Below are 16,316 nucleotides of genomic sequence, written 5' to 3' on the forward strand. Positions count from 1 at the left end.
AATACCAAAAGTCCACATAACTTTTCAATTGAACTACACTATCATTAAGGGTAGAATTGGAAAAAAGTGACTAATTATTTCTTGATTGTTTAAATTGACAATTAATCTTGGACATCTATTTTTAGTATACCTGCCAAACAATTGTGGACGGAGGGAGTATAACTAATCTCCAGATACCCCCAATAAAGCATCCAAATTATAACATGAAATAGGGAACCATCAAAATAAAATGTAGTGGTACTGAGTTGGTGCTCTCGTACATTCACTATCCCAGTATCATAAGTACCACCATTAATATTATAGCTATAACACGGTACCTCCATGAATATATTAATTTACACAAAATATATCATACTATTCACATCCATAAGAGGTCATAACCAGCAACCCTTTTAAGTTTGGGTAGAAACATGTGCAGCCCATAAGTGGCTATTAGATGGCTAGTCTCGGCAGGAATTCAAGAAAAGTTGAAAGCTCATAATTCTTTCCTACCTAGACATTGAACAATTCATACACAAACTCTTGAATCCCAGTGAAAAGAAAGAAAAACTAACTACCTCTGCTATTAAAATTCTAATTGAAAAGACAAATACCCGATGTAGAAACTTTTGGTAGAAAAATATATAAAATGTTGTTTTACTCCTCCCTCTATTCTAAATTGAACCTCCATGTTTAACTTTAGCACAAATAAGAAAATGGCCCCTGCAAAAGTGTATTGCTAAAGTTAGAGAGCATGATACCTTTCAACATGAAAATGTTTTACTGTTTTTATTCCCAAGAAACTTCTGGTGTTCCCTCAACATCTTCAAATTCTTGCCCTTGCTTAACTATACAAACTTGAAATTTCCTTTTTAGCATACATAGACATAGGTAGTGAACTGAGTGTCTTTCGTAAGTCCTATTTGCTCGAAAATTTTGTGTATTTCCAGATTACTAAACTATTTTATTCCTAAGGATTTTCTTAAGGTAGAGAGGTAACGGCTGCTTGGGATCAATCACAACGTAATAATCTAGCTCAAGCAAGTGTTGTGGCATATAAAATTGGTGCCCGAAAAAATAACAATTTCTGTTTATAGAGGAAAACACTATCACACCAAAGCAAGAAACAGAAGTACAAATGAGTAACATGCATCTTTTTTCCTTTTAGGAAAAGTTTTAAAGACAATTCTAACTTATATTACGCAGTCGGTACTCATCTGCCTAAATGTTGTAATATTATCAACTCTGGGAAGACCTCCTTTGAGGTAACGAAGCAATGTTTTCTACTCGAATTACATATAATTTCAGTCCACAAGTTCCCCAGATATCAGATTCACATTTGACAAGTTAATTGAAGAGATAATGGAAATAAACACACTTGAACTATTACTTCTCCGCGAGCTTCACACGTGAACAATTGGTTGTTCTCCTTTTCTTTTCCTACTTGAACTATCACTATGTGCATATCATTCTTGATAACTTTTTCATGAGTTTCACCCGCGAACAATTTGTTCTCCTTTTCTTTTCCTAACTAAACTATCATCATTTATGTATTATAAGGGGAAAATGATGGTTTTTATGTTCTTTTGGATAGCACAGGACAGGTTAATTAATGCCTCAGACTGAGAGTTGAGGTGATGCCTCTACAGGTACTCCCGTAGCCAAAATCAAAGCTCTACCTCTCTTGCTTCGTCTTCCTCTGTTACGTTGATAGTTTTGCCCCTTCAGGTATCAGCTGATTACTTTTTCTATAATTGTTCCTCAAGATTTGATATCTTCTTTCTTTCTGTTGTTAGTAATCCATCCTATGTGTGTTACTTTTTCATCAATTCTAATACTCCCTCCGTCCCAATTTATGTGGCACTTTTCATTTTTCGAGAGTCAAACAATTTAAGTTTGACCGAGAATTTGCGCATCGAATCTTCAATTTTTTGAAATGAAATTTATATATTTGTAAACTACGTAAAAAGTACTATAAGTCACAATAATTGATAATTCAAAATGCTTAAAAGATCTATGAACAATTTACGGTAAAAAATAAACTTGTTTGAATCTCGAAATCCGAAAAGTGCCACATAAAATGGGACGGAGGGAGTAATTCCTTCGTAAAATTTGACTACATCCAGATCCTAAGAGACTACTAAGAGTGACAACAATGTAGAAAATAGAGAGAACCAAGGTAGCTTATCGATCTAACCACTGGCATGTAGAACAGTTTGCAACAGGGGAACTATTTACATTGTTAAACTCTTTAAAATGATGCAGTTGTCTTGCAAAGTTTTGATCTTTTTACTCCCAAGTTAATTGAAGAGAGAACGGGATTTCACACGTGAACAATTGGTTGTTCTCTTTTTCTTTTCCTACCTGAACTATCACAAATATATATCATTTTTAATAACTCTTTCGCAAGTTTAACACGTGAACAGTTGGTTGTCCTCTTCTTCTTTTCCTGCCTGAGCAATCATCTTCTATGTATAGTAAGAGAAACAGTAATATTTTTTTATGTTCTAGTGGATAACGCTGGACATGTCAATTAATGTCTAAGACTCAGAGTCCTTATAGACCAATAAGAGTGATAGCAATGTAGAAAACAGAGAGAACCAGAGAGTAGTTTATTGATCTGATCGCATATACAATACGGAAAAAGTAACTCAATATTATCGTCAACCAAAATTACCACTTACTAAGAGCAAAACCTCGTGAACTCCAGACCGAACTTCTTTTCATTACTACACGTACAGGGCATTTTTGGAAGGGGAAAAATCAAAAAATGTTTCCTTTATTCTAATTTATATGACACATATGCAATTTCGAGAGTTAATCACATTTTAATATGCTTTTCAAATATTTTCTTTATTTCCATTTCATTTTTATATTCTTTCATCTGTTCATGTGAAAATTCATCAGAGGTAAAAACATCAGTCTTTTGGTTGATCTTTTAGGACCTAATGACGAAATAACTCAAAATTATAAGCAGAAGTAAGTTAAATTTTTCATTGAAAATCGAAGCATGAGTCAGCAATATTTTCAAATTTAAACTCAAATGTGAAGTACACAATAATCTGAAAAACCCCTTGCAGCTATAACCTTAGGATGGTTTCAATAACAAATTTTCCCCAAGTCAAAATAACATTAGGTTTAAACCGAAGGTAACAATTTAAAGTAACAAATACAACATTGAACAGATGGAAAGATGCATTAGAAGAAGAAAACTCATCAAATCAGAAACAGAAGCATACCTTTTTGTTCGTTCATAAAAGAGAACCTCTGAGGAGTTGATTTGAATCAGCACATAGTGAATGTGTTGTTTTCCATGGAAATAAAGGAGCTTTCAAAAACACACGGCAACTGATGACGGAAAGGCAAAGACGACGCCTTCCTTTCGGATGACCACAAGGGATATGGAATGCAAAGATTTTTAGAATCAGCTACCACAGATTAAAGGTGGAATTGAAACACACGCGTCAACCAAAGAAAGAAATTGAAAAGAGAAATTACCAGTTTACCCTTCGATTGTCCGACCAAACCCTCTCTTATTAAGAATTATTATATATCTATATATATACTAGGGGGCTAGTTCCCGTGCAAGGCGGGGGCTAGTTCCCGTGCAAGGCACGTGCAAATTTTGTATTGGGGCTGGACGGGCGAATTTTCTATTGGCGTGAAAATAAAGAAGACGTGGTGATGTTTTAAATATATTACATTACTTTTGTGTAAGGTTATACAGTAAGCTTGCTAATAAAGAGGAAAAACGAACGTTAGTGGTACAGTTGCGGATAAGGCTGTCAAAGTTGGATTCTGAATGGAGTTCTGGCAAAAAGAGTTGACTGACCTTTGTGGCAAAGTAAAAACTGTACAAAGTGGTGGGGCAACTGATTGATTTGATGAGATCTCCAAAAGTGAGCAAGCTCTGTATTTCCTGTAAGGCAAGAATATCACATTAAATATTTGTATTTGAGATTATAGCATAAACAGATGGAATTGGACTTACCTTTTCTGTACAGAGGTCAAAAGTAGCTGCCAAAAAGCTTGGATTAACTGTAAAAGTTGTTTTGAAAGAAATTATTTGGTTAGTATGTGATAGAAATAGTAGTTGAACAAAGAATTAGGAGTGGTAATCACCTTTAGTTTGGTTTTTCTGGAGTTGGTGGCTCCAGCTTCTGCTTCATTCTCAGTGATAATGATTCTGCCTGTTCACTCACTTGTTCTGGTTCAAGCTGTTGCTTTCTTTTGCTTGCTTCCTGGATATTGGTTTTGTTAGGTGCTGTAGGAGGATGTGTGGTGTATTCCTTTTCCATGCACGACTGAATATATAATTTTGTAGCAGTTGTGTTTGGAGCACGTGCAAACGCCTTTTTTGCCCGAATAGAAAAGATCTTGTTGATAAAGCCTGTGTGGAGATCTTTCATAGGTGGACAATTGTTCTATGAGAGTGAAATGAATATTTATGAAATTCTTTTGATAAGTTTATTAATGTAAGAATCATACATATATTATTTAGCTAGAACTTATACCTTAGTGGAAGTTCTTTCGTAAATCTGTTCTGCAGTCAGGGATAGTAATTTCCCTCCCTTTTTGTTCATAATCATCCCTGTTGTTGTACCTGAGTTATCTTCCAGATTTACATTAAATCGGCACCTGTGATTGTATGTTGAAAACACTATTACTCGTCATCAAGAATTAAGAAGTAGAAGAATTTGATATCATTGGTGTAGTAATAGAGTACCTGGGGATGAGCATTCTGTGTTGACCACAGTTCATACAGTGAATTTGCATGATGATCGGATAACGAACGTCGTGTCCACAATTGGAACATACTAAAACATAGTATTTCTTTTGGTCAGCTGGGAAGGATATCTTTGCTTCGATTGAAAATGTTTGTCCCTGTGTTAGGAAAAGAGTGAATGCAGGTGTTTGTAGTGAGTCTTAAGATTAAATAATGAATCAATTTTTTACTAACATCTTCTTGGAATTCGGTGTTTGCAATTAGGATGACTTCTTCTCATCTACTGGAATAGAGATGAGAGATCCAGATTTGGATGTGATCCTCAAAGTAAATGAAGTAAGTGTTGCTTTGTTCTCTGTGATCCTGCAGAGAATTCCCAAGAAGGTTAATTGTTGACAGTGTTTAATTTATCTATGTAGAATAACACAGTGAGAATATATGAAGGAGTACAGTAATACCATGCTCGTAGTTGCTGGCTTTGTGCATAAAGGGGATCAATTTGAATTGTTGTGTTGAATTTGGTCGTCAATGATACCCCTGTGTGAGTTAAATTAGCTAGTAATAAGTCTGAACTCAGAGATGATTTGTAGTATGCCAATCGAGATCATTTAAAGCTAGTATGGTAAGACTAATCAATCATTAGTGAAATAGTAGGTAAACCCAGCATCACAAACAAAGAGGATGTTATATTATATATAAGCAAAGAGGATGTTTTATTATATATATATATATATATATATATATATATATGACAGCGGACAAATAAAACTGAAATGGAAAAATGGTAGATTTCTCCTAGTATACATTCAGTTGCACACACATGTGTAGGTAAGCTCACCTAAGTGTGTTACACCAGTTATCCAATACAAATGTAGAATTTTCCTACGAATAGAAGATGTTTTCTACAAATAGAAGACTGATGTAGGTGAAACCAACAATATTAAAGCCTATAATATTGGTAAGTCATTAGGCTAAACATAAGCAAAAAAAAAATTGTAGCTTACCATTGTATCTTGATCCTCCAATACGACGTGCGAGTATTATAGGATATTCATGGAGCTGCTGCAACAGTTTGTTGCCTTCATTATCCATAATGGTTTGATCCCATATAGTGAAGGTGAAAGTGTGTTTACTGTAGAGTGCAACAAATTTATGTGGATATTTATTGTTTAAAAGTTTACTAAAAGAAACAATCAAATTCCTTTTAGGTTAAGCAAATATACTTACAATATATCCATAACAATAAGTTCCTGCAACCATTTGTTCATACTCATAAGTTATCTCGGTGGAAAACAATTGACAACAATTGCTAGTATATCTGTTGAGGACGACATTTAAAATGAACATATGTACATTTGAAGTAGTAAGTTCGCAATTCTTATTAAAGGGTAAAGCAGACTTACCAAACTCTTTCTTGTTTAGATCAGTCGTTGCCTGGAGGACCTGCTGCTTAATATCTGTAAAAGATGTGACAGTAAGTTTTGTCGGAAGTGGCAATGCATCCATATCATTTTCCTCAACTTCGACCAGTATGCTTTTCTTATCAAAAACCAATTCAAAAGCATGCAGTGGTTTTTCATATTTGGAACTTGACGGTTGCATGCGTGTTCCTGCAATGTAGTAGGTGTGGTAGAGCTTGATCCGATCTTGATAACATGGAATGTCATCAGCGTAAACAATGCCCTTTATTTGATCTTCCTGTGGTTGAACATGAAATTTAGCTATGCTTAGAAGCAGAGTTGACACAAACATAGACAATTTACATGAACATCTGTAAGTATTTATTAAGCTGTCTAATAGTTCAAGTTTTGTGCTATTGTCAATAGCATGATGTATAGAAAGGTTGGGAAAAAGGTAATGGGAAATGATGTAGCAGGTCCATTCTCATTCAGCTAAATGAGTTATTGAACTTTTAAAGTATTCAAACCTTTGGCAAATAGCAGTTGGGGTCGTTACAACCTGGGAATTCAGATTAGTTAACAGAATGTTGAAGAATACAGAAATCCAGGAAAGTAAGCAAAAAATGCAGAGCCGAAAACAAAGATTTCCAAATCTAAATAATAACACTTCGGATTGAAAGAGAAGTCCTAATCATTATGTTATTCTGGTTTTTAGTTTTAGATACCTTTGAGTTTACTCAAGAGTGACATTGGTCCTTTTAGTCTCAGTTGATGTTTAAGAGCACATTAGTAGTTGTAGCATAAAAATGGAGAGGTGGGAGAGGGAATCATTGTCCTATAATGTATCATTGTTTTAGTTATAATAATACCCGGAGGCAAAAATTTACAATCAAAGACAGTATAAAACATACCAACAATGCATGATTAAACCAGCAGGAGATAAAGCATTGACAACAGAAGAAGGAGAATGTATTTCTCCCATTGGTCAGACAAATAAGAATTCCTTTTATTTTCACAGTTTGAAGGTCCAGGTATAAGTAATTGTTCTTTTTTAAACAATTGTTTTTACCAAAGTTTTCAGTTTACCAAAATTTACAAGCCAGGACAACATGAAATCTCATATGGGATTCAGCAACCTGTTGTATGTTCAACATTGAAGACGTAGAGAGAAAAGAGGAAGATGACATTGGAAAGTTGCCTAGACTGTTAGAAATATATAAATGTTGAGGATTGATTTGCTGATATCTGAGAAAAATATTTGAAACAGCACAACACACATGTTGATTGAATCATTAAAAACAGTGATGTAAAATGAAAAGTCAGAGGTAGTAAAAAGGAGACAGTGATAAAGAGTAATGTAGTACCTGTTTATCTTGAAGGATCATATTTAGATATTTCACCCTTTTTCCTTGCTTTCTGCTGGGCCACATATATCTACAATTTGTATCTTACAGATCCAGTTTGAGCTTTGTGGAGTTAATTCACATATACGAATATTTTGTTCCATCTTCTGATGAGATGACGAGCACAAACACACTATAAGTTTAATGCTTCGCTAGTCAAAGATAGTATAGTATAAAGATCGTTTCCACAGGGATTGATACAAATAATAATTCAGTCAAATCTTGCTAATTATTATTCAGGTGATCAAAATAAAGGAGTTGATTGTGGTTATGAACCACTTTTATAGACTAAATGATAATTTAAAATCAATTGGTAACTATGAAGATTAATATCAATACTAAAAGATAGGGTACAAGACTAACAAGTGCATAATGATAGTTAGGATTTGACTCATTCATTTACCACATCTAAAGTTCTATTGATTCTCTCGAATTCGATAGCTTATTAGAGTATCCTTTAAGCCTTAGATTTTTCTTTCGAGTAAATCTCAGGTTAAAGAATAAACCAATTATACTCAAGTGATTTTAATATGCAAAAACATGTTAATGATTGTTCTTAAGGAAGTAACGTCCTTCGACTATTTTTCCTTTAGATTTAATCAATAATTATCAAGAAGCTCCTTCGATTACTTTAGAGAAATATATTGATTCAATCCAACAAAACTATGCAACAATATTCACCAAGATATTCCTCTTTCGATTAAATAAAATAATGAACAAGGTTGCAATTTAATTCCAATTCCCATAACAAGTTCAAGCATAAGAATGAAAATCAAAATCCCAACAAATTCATCAATACAACATGTTTGTCAAATACCCTCTAAGAATCTACTCCATGGATGAAAATAAGTTTACTAAGAACAAAAGAGAAAAAGAAAACATAGCCATCAAACTTTGAATCCCAACTTCCGTTTTGGATTCGAGTAGTGTACCACGTCCTCCTCTTCCTCTCGCTAGTCGTTGCCTTTTCTACTCCTTTTTCTCCCTCCTTCACTTGGGGAAAGCTCCAACATCATATAGCATAGGGTTTCTTCTTCCTCAAATTACAAAAACACCCTTACTTTTATGTTTTCACGCTGCAACTCCACGCAGGCGCGTTGCGCAAGCACTTGGACGCGTGAATGGCGCGCGGAGAACCAGTATGCAACTCAGAATTCACGCGGGCGCGCCGCCGGGAGCGCGAAAAAGCAGCTACTCCAATTTTTGCTCATTTTTCTTTCATTTACCTTCTTGTTCCCCCTTTTTCACTAATCATGTTCAAAACTTGAATTGACCACCTTATATACATGAAAAGTATACCAAAAATTGCAAAGTTCACATTAAAACTTATCTAAACTTTCTCATTTTATTCTCCCATCAAATACCCCCACACTTGAGTTTTTGCTCGTCCCGAGCAATTTTGAACAGACTTGACCCCCTCTAGACCTTAACAAAAACTCACTAGAAATAGTAATTGACTTCAACCATCCCTATTGGCGTATGCAATGTTCATCGTTAAATGACTATTAGTGACACTAAAATTTAAGCAAAAATCAATCCAAGAACTTTCTCACAACAAGAAGATGCCATTCATTCATAGGACTTATGCTCATGCATCATAAAAAAAACTCTCATTTCACTCCCACTCACAAAGAAATACATCATGTTTTTACAGAATACCATAGGTTTGGCAATTGAGTAATTTTCCACTAATGTAGGACTTGTACATGTATAATTTGTGGTAAGGTTGTTTGTGGAAAGTCATTTTCCCCTCTCTCTCTTTTTTTTTTTTTTTGCAACATTCGTCTTCTTTTGAAGTTTGAAGACACATCCAACACTTTCGTTGTCCTTCTCTCTTTTTCACCCTTTATATATATATATATATATATACACATCACTTCTCTACACTTGTTTATTCTTCCAATTAAGAGAGTGATACCGGGTTGGTGAATTTAGGCTAGAATTGGGTTAACCAAAGAAAGCCTACAATCATATTCTTCCTCAAAAAGTCCTAAGATTTTGCCTCAAAAAACTACCATGCCAAGTTCTAGATTCTTTCAAACATGAGTACACATCAAAATCATCTCACCACACAATATTCAAGGATTGATTATGCCTCAACTTCTCATGCCAACAAGTATGCAAATTTCAATAAAGCAAGCAACACAACCTCAAGATAGGAATCCATCAATTTCTACCTCTAACACTTGTTAAACAACTATGCTATGACTCCTATCCTAAAAAATGTCTGATTCAAAATAAATACGACTATGGTAAAATAATCAGACAAGAAACCCATAGAAGTACAACAAAGAAGCTATCCTAAGATGAAAATCATTTTTTTTTAAAATTACAATTACTTCACCCCCACACTTAAGTTATGACATGTCCCCATGTCATAAAGAAACTACAAAAGTGAAGGAAACTTTCATGTTCGTTTCTTCAATCAGTATCGGAAACCGTGCTGGAATCCATTGTGCATGTTCGGCCAAGCGCGCGTAACCAAGCCAGGATCTTTCTATCCGATTTTCCTGTTTTGACAGTAAGCTCGTTCATCTTCCTATGTATATCAGCCATCGAAGAGTGTAGCGCATCTACCTGAGTTTCAAGAGAGTGAAATTGCTCCGCCCATGACCTCCCCATTGAGTCCTGAGTGCTTTGGGTAGGTGGCACTACATGATCGGGCAACTCTTCCACATCATCAACGTCGCTGCCTACTTCTTCAGTACTTGCGGGCTGTCGTACTGTTTTTCCGATTGTCATTCTATCCGCTCTGAACTTCGGACCTGCCATTAGAGTAACATCGGACTTCTTGAATTTAACACCAGAAAGTCTACATAACTTTGTGATAAAAGCTGGAAAAAAATAACCATACTTGGGAGAAGTGGCTTTATCTAACATCTCTTCTACAATCAATAGGCCAGGCAGGATACGCAGTTTGGTCATCAAAAAAAAAAAAAGAGCAGCTCTAAAACCATGTACCTCAGTAGTATTGGTGGAGGGAAGGATACGACTAGTGATAATATGAAACCAACACTTAACCTCAGTGTTCAAGCTCTTGGAGTGGAATTTGTGATTCTCCTTCAACCAATGAACTGTCTGTCCGGATGTACAAATAACTTCAATGAACATGTCCCATTTGTAAGGCTCCTTTATGTATGTTGTACGATATTCATCTTGCGCTGTACCACCAAATTGTGGGAAGTTATAGACGCTTTCAATGGCTTCTTGTGCAAAATTCACCGTCTTCCCCTGTACCATGCATACTTGATACTCATGCTCCGACAAGTTTGCATAGAATTCCATCACAACTGTCATATTAGCCTCCTCAGGCTGCTAAAAAAGAACTTCCCATTTGCGCCGCACAATCTCTTAATAAACCTGCTGACAATCGCCTATCAACGAACCTCGCTCAACTCTTTTTTCTACAATGGCCTTTTTGAATGATTTCACCTTAAACCGTTGTTGAGCTGCCCAAGAAACAAATTTGGTGGCATCATATGATTTCAATGGTTGCAGTTCTTTTTCCTTTGAAGATTTTGAACCCTTTTGTGTTGAGGAACTTCCTCTTGTGCTTGGAACAACCCCCAATTTTTTTCTCTTTCGTGAATTCTCCATTAGGTTGAGTATCCTGCCAAAAAGAAAATAATTCACTTAGTATAGTAATCTTGGCATTCCAATTCTAGCAATGTGCACCTAAAATCACAAAAGGTGGGTTGCTTCCTTTTTCATTCCCTCTCTTTTCTTAAATTCTTTTTCATTGTACCCATTGAGGAATTTTATCAAACACCTTGTGTGCATCGTGTTTTTACTTCAATTTGAAACACAATGGTGTAAATATCTACCCAACAATCAAGCAGATTATTCAATTGACATCTTTCATACTATCTTAGGCAAGACAACCATAAATAAAGAAAATTAGTGAAATACATACCTTGAATTCTTGATGAATGAATGAGAATGAGAAAAATGCTCTTACTTTAGCACTTTTTAGAGAAGAATGAGAAAGAATTAGGGGTAAAGAAAGAAGATTTAAAGTAATAAGGAAAATAAAAGAAACAAGGTTTTTTTTTTTTTAAAACCTTAAAAAAAACGAAAAATTAAACTTACCTGGTGGGACGCCCGTGCGCTGATCGCGTGGTTAAAGGAATGACCCACGCGGTCGCGCGGCGAGACAGCACGCTCGCTGAAACCCACGCGTTGGTCGCGTGGCGAGGCGGCGACCTAGTTTGTTGTGGCACGCTGGTCGCGTGTTCTGAATGGAATTTGCGCGGGCGCGCGGACGACCTTTTTTTCTTTTTTTGGGTTGCCTCCCAATAAGCGCCTGATTTAACGTCGCGGCACGACCCATGTAACCAAATTTGTGCTATTCAATGATAATGTTAGAAGATTGTTTTCTAAATCCTCCAACCACATATTGCTTTAAACGGTGCCCATTAACCTTGAAGCTTTCAGTTCCTTGTGCATTAAAGATTTCAGTTGCACCATATGGACTTACATTCTTCACCACATATGGTCCCGTCCATCTTGATTTGAATTTTCCAGGAAAAAGGCGCAGTCTACTATTGTAAAGTAGCACTTTATCCCCTTCCTTAAATTCTTTTGTCTTGATGAGACGATCATGCCATACTTTTGTTTTTTCCTTGAAAATTCTTGCATTCTCATAAGTGTCTCGCCGGAACTCCTCTAATTCATTCATCTGCACGCACCTGTTCTCTCCCGCAAGACTTAGATCAAGATTAAGTAATTTTATATCCCAATATGCCTTGTGTTCAATTTCAATAGGCAAATGACATGCCTTTCTAAAAACTAATTTATACGGGGATGTGCCTATTGGTGTTTTAAATGCAGTTCTATATGCCCATAAGGCATCATCCAACCGTATTGACCAATCTTTACGAGACACACTAACCGTTTTTTCAAGAATTCTTTTTAACTCACGGTTAGCCACCTCTACTTGCCCACTAGTTTGGGCATGGTATGGAGTTCATGTTTTATGAGTTACCCCATACTTACCCAGCAATGATGCAAAGTGTTTGTTAATAAAATGAGATCCATTATCACTAATGATGACTCTTGGTGTGCCAAATCTAGTAAAAATATTTTTTCTCAAGAACTCGCACACCACACGAGCATCATTTGTCCTAGTAGGAATTGCCTCGACCCATTTGGATACATAGTCAACTGCTACTAGGATATATTCAAAAGAGTGGGAAGAAGGGAAAGGTCCCATGAAATCGATGCCCCATACATAAAAAATATCACATATTAAGATTGAATTTTGGGGCATCTCATTTCTCTTGCTTATATTACCTGTCCTTTGGCAACTGTCACACTGAACCACATACTCCCGTGCATCCTTGAATAGAGATGGCCAATAGAACCCTACTTCTAGCACCTTGGAGGCTATTCTATTTCCACCATAATGTCCACCTGCTGCTCCATCATGACAATGAGACAGTATACTGGCCATCTCTTCTTCAGGTACACATCTTCTAATGATGCCATCTGCACAAATTTTAAACAAAAATGGGTCATTCCAGAAATAATTTCTTACCTCGCTTCGAAGTCTCCTCTTCTGCTCATACCTCAGATCTTGAGGCACCCATCCACTAACTAAGTAATTGGTTATGTCTGCATACCAAGGTGCTCTTTCAAAGATTGAAGAGACTGAAAATAATTGCTCATCTGGAAACTCTTCCTTAATTGGTACCATCTCCACAGGAGGATTTTCCAGTCTTGACAAATGATCTGCTACCTAATTTTCTGTACCTTTTCTATCAATGATCTAGAGGTCGAATTTTTGAAGAAAAAGAACACATCTCAAAAGTCTTGGTTTTGCTTCCTTCTTTTGCAACAAGTATTTTAAAGCTGAGTGATCAGTGTAAACGTTCACCTTGCTTCCTATCAGGTATGATCTGAATTTGTCGAAAGCAAAAACCACTGCAAACAATTCCTTCTCAGTGGTTGCATAGTTCACCTGTGCACTATTTAGAGTTCGACTGTCATAGAAAATTGGTCTAAACAATTTGTCTCTCTTTTGTCCCAACACTGCACCCACAGCAAAATCACTAGCATCACACATAAGCTCAAATGGCTGACTCCAATCAGGAGTAACCATTATAGGGGAACTCATGAGCTTCTCCTTTACTTGGTTAAATGCCCTTAGACAATCAGATGTGAACAAAAACTTAGTATCTTTTGTGAGCAAGGTAGTTAAGGGCTTAGATGTACTAGAGAAGTTTTGACTAAATCTCCTATAGAATCCTGCATGTTCCAGAAAACTTCGTATGCTCTTCACAGATGTTGGTGGTGGTAGTTTAGAAATGATCTCCACCTTGGCTTTGTCTACTTCTATGCCATCAGCCGAAACCTTGTGCCCCAACACTATTACTTCTCTAACCATTAAGTGACACTTTTCCCAATTTAGAACCAAGTGAGTCTCTTCACAATGCTTTAAAACAGCTTCAAGATTCATTAGGCAATTGTCAAAATCTTCACCAAACAAGGTGAAATCATCCATAAAGACCTCTAAGCATTTCCCATTCAATTCAGCGAATATAGACATCATGCACCTCTGGAATGTTGATGGTGCATTGCACAAACCAAAAGGCATTCTTATATATGCAAATATTCCTGACGGGCATGTAAAAGTGGTATTTTCCATATCTTCAGGTGCAATGGGTATTTGATTGTAGCCAGAGTACCCATCAAGAAAACAATAAAATCCTTGGCTAGCTACCTTCTCCAACATTTGATCAATGAAAGGAAGTGGGAAATGGTCTTTCCTAGTTGCATTATTCAACCTTCTATAGTCTACACACATTCTCCACCTAGTAACAGTTCTGGTTGGGATCAATTCATTATCATCATTCTTCACTACAGTCATTCCTCCTTTCTTTGGTACCATATGAATTGGGCTGATCCAAGAGCTATTAGAAATTGGGAATATGATTCCCCCATCTAGAAGTTTAAGAACTTCTTTCTGTACTACTTCTTCCATTTTCTCATTCAGCTTGCGTTGTGGTTGTACCATCGGCTTGCTATTTTCCTCCAACAGGATTTTGTGCATGCATAATGCTGGGCTAATCCCCTGAATATCTGCAATAGACCACCCGATAGCCTTCTTGTATCTTCTCAACATATATATCAGCTTCCTTTCCTGTTCTTCTGTAAGATAAATTGAAACAATTACTGGAAAACTGTCAAGTTCAAGAAATACATACTTCAAGTGAGTGGGAAACACTTTGAGCTTTGGAGTAGATGTTTGCTTCTCTCTCAAAAGTTCATTTTCAGTGTCTTCTGGATAGGATTCTCGTTCCCTTGCTTCTTCATTATTCGATTCAGTGATGCATCTCTCCATTGACTCCTCCATAAGGTTTTCATTCTTATATTCTTCAGCCAGATCAATCAAAATATCTACTTTGAAATAGAAATAGACATTTTCCTCCTCTTGAGGAAATTTCATCATCTTTTTCATATTGAAAACTACTTTTTCTTCTCCAACTCTGAGCATCAATTGTCCTTCATATACATCAAGTATTGCTCTACCAGTAGCCAGAAATGGTCTCCCAAGAATTAACGGAACCTCCTTATTTTCTTCCATGTCCACCACTATGAAATCCACTAGGAACACAAACTTGTCCACTCTAACTAAAACATCTTCAATTATTCCTTCAGGAATGATTGTAGATTGATCTGCCAATTGTAAGGAAACAGGGATGGACTTAATTATTCCAAATTCTCCTTCCAATTTCTTGAAAATTGACAGCGGCATGAGGTTTATAGAGGCTCCTGAGTCGCATAATGACTTCTCAAATCTAACATTTCCTATAGCACAAGGAATAGTGAAACTACCCGGATCACCACATTTCTGAGGTAGTTTATTTTGAAGGATGACACTACAACTAGCATTAAGCTTGACTACTGATGTTTCCTCCAATTTTCTCTTGCTAGATAGAATTTCCTTTAGGAACTTTGCATATGCAGGCATTTGCGTGACAACCTCTGTTAATGGTATGTTCACATGTAGCTGTTTTAGCATCTCAAGGAACTTTCCGAAACATTTATCAAGCTTTTCTCGTTTCATCTTCTGAGGAAAAGGCAATGGAGACATATGTTTTGTATCCCCATCAACTTCCGACTTGTCCTTACCCTTCTTGATTTCATGAGATTCTTTTGTCTCCACTTGGCTTTCCCTTGACTTCTCTTTTGGACTCTGACAATTTTCACTCAACATCTTCCCAGAACGCAATGTTACAGCCTTCAAATCTTTTTGAATTCCTCACTATGTCACTTGGTAGAGTTCCTGGAGTTCTTTCAGAAATTTGATTTGCAATATGTCCCACTTGCTTCTCCAAATTGCGAATAGAAGCACTCTGATTTTCAAACTTCTCATCTACCTTGGTGATGAACTTTTAACATCTCCTCCAATTGGATTGGTTTCCTTGTTGTCCCTGTTGAGGTTGATATTGTTGTCGCTGATAATTCTGATACCCCTCGGGTGCTTGTCCCTGTCCTCTCGCATTGTTCTATTGCCAAGTATTCAAACTACCATTCGGTGCACTCCACGAGAATCCGGGATGTTTTAGCCCCATTGCATTGAAATTGTTCCCTCTATTATAGTTTCCAACAACATTAACCTCTTCTTCCGCAAGTGGAACTTGTTGACATTCATGAGTAGGACGTCCTCCAACACAAAAATCACAGATTATTGATTGTGTCATTTGAGCCTGCGCAAGAGTCAGCTGCTTCACTTCCTTTGCAATCGATGCAATTTGTGCTTGCAAGGTAGTGTAAGTATCAACTTGATGCACCCCTGCACTCTTC

The 16,316-nt window shown here is 36.4% G+C and overlaps 2 protein-coding genes and 1 long non-coding RNA gene across 4 annotated transcripts; all 3 read right to left on the minus strand.

Annotated features, from left to right (window-relative positions):
* Positions 1–209: 209 nt before the first annotated feature.
* LOC107058209 (uncharacterized) lies at positions 210–3,401 on the minus strand. The gene is made up of 2 exons (XR_001471850.1): positions 3,219–3,401; positions 210–702 (listed from the first exon to the last, which is right to left on the minus strand). It is a non-coding gene; the product is annotated as an uncharacterized lncRNA (long non-coding RNA).
* A 263-nt stretch (positions 3,402–3,664) lies between these two features.
* LOC102602462 (uncharacterized) lies at positions 3,665–7,699 on the minus strand. Of its 2 annotated transcripts, XM_006363789.2 has the most exons (7): positions 7,470–7,699; positions 6,109–6,403; positions 5,164–5,242; positions 4,940–5,068; positions 4,706–4,863; positions 4,494–4,617; positions 3,665–4,403 (listed from the first exon to the last, which is right to left on the minus strand). In XM_006363789.2, exons 1-4 carry the CDS (start codon positions 7,533–7,535, stop codon positions 4,966–4,968), a joined length of 543 nt encoding a protein of 180 aa, XP_006363851.1. In that variant the 5' UTR covers positions 7,536–7,699; the 3' UTR covers positions 3,665–4,403; positions 4,494–4,617; positions 4,706–4,863; positions 4,940–4,965. The 2 variants fall into 2 exon arrangements, with proteins under 2 accessions (XP_006363851.1, XP_015159116.1); XM_015303630.1 differs by lacking the exons at positions 6,109–6,403; positions 7,470–7,699 and adding an exon at positions 5,710–6,064.
* A 1,940-nt stretch (positions 7,700–9,639) lies between these two features.
* LOC107058207 (uncharacterized) lies at positions 9,640–10,823 on the minus strand. Its single transcript, XM_015303631.1, has 2 exons — positions 10,086–10,823; positions 9,640–10,018 (listed from the first exon to the last, which is right to left on the minus strand). Exons 1-2 carry the CDS (start codon positions 10,803–10,805, stop codon positions 9,884–9,886), a joined length of 855 nt encoding a protein of 284 aa, XP_015159117.1. The 5' UTR covers positions 10,806–10,823; the 3' UTR covers positions 9,640–9,883.
* Between the last annotated feature and the right edge of the window lie 5,493 nt (positions 10,824–16,316).

The sequence above is a fragment of the Solanum tuberosum genome, unplaced genomic scaffold, assembly GCF_000226075.1.
Source record: "Solanum tuberosum cultivar DM 1-3 516 R44 unplaced genomic scaffold, SolTub_3.0 scf00449, whole genome shotgun sequence".
NCBI classification, from domain to species: domain Eukaryota; kingdom Viridiplantae; phylum Streptophyta; class Magnoliopsida; order Solanales; family Solanaceae; genus Solanum; species Solanum tuberosum.

What these genes read in the sequence shown, in the direction of transcription:
- LOC102602462 (XM_006363789.2), bottom strand. Translation starts at nt 7,535, where the DNA reads ATGTGGCCCAGCAGAAAGCAAGGAAAAAGGGTGAAATATCTAAATATG. An exon ending in TGATCCTTCAAGATAAACAG is followed by an intron (nt 6,404 to 7,469) that starts GTACTACATTAC and finishes GTTCAACCACAG; the next exon opens with GAAGATCAAATAAAGGGCAT. An exon ending in AGCCAGCAACTACGAGCATG is followed by an intron (nt 5,069 to 5,163) that starts GTATTACTGTAC and finishes AATTCTCTGCAG; the next exon opens with GATCACAGAGAACAAAGCAA.
- LOC107058207 (XM_015303631.1), bottom strand. Translation starts at nt 10,805, where the DNA reads ATGACAGTTGTGATGGAATTCTATGCAAACTTGTCGGAGCATGAGTAT. An exon ending in TTCACTCTCTTGAAACTCAG is followed by an intron (nt 10,019 to 10,085) that starts GTAGATGCGCTA and finishes CTGTCAAAACAG; the next exon opens with GAAAATCGGATAGAAAGATC.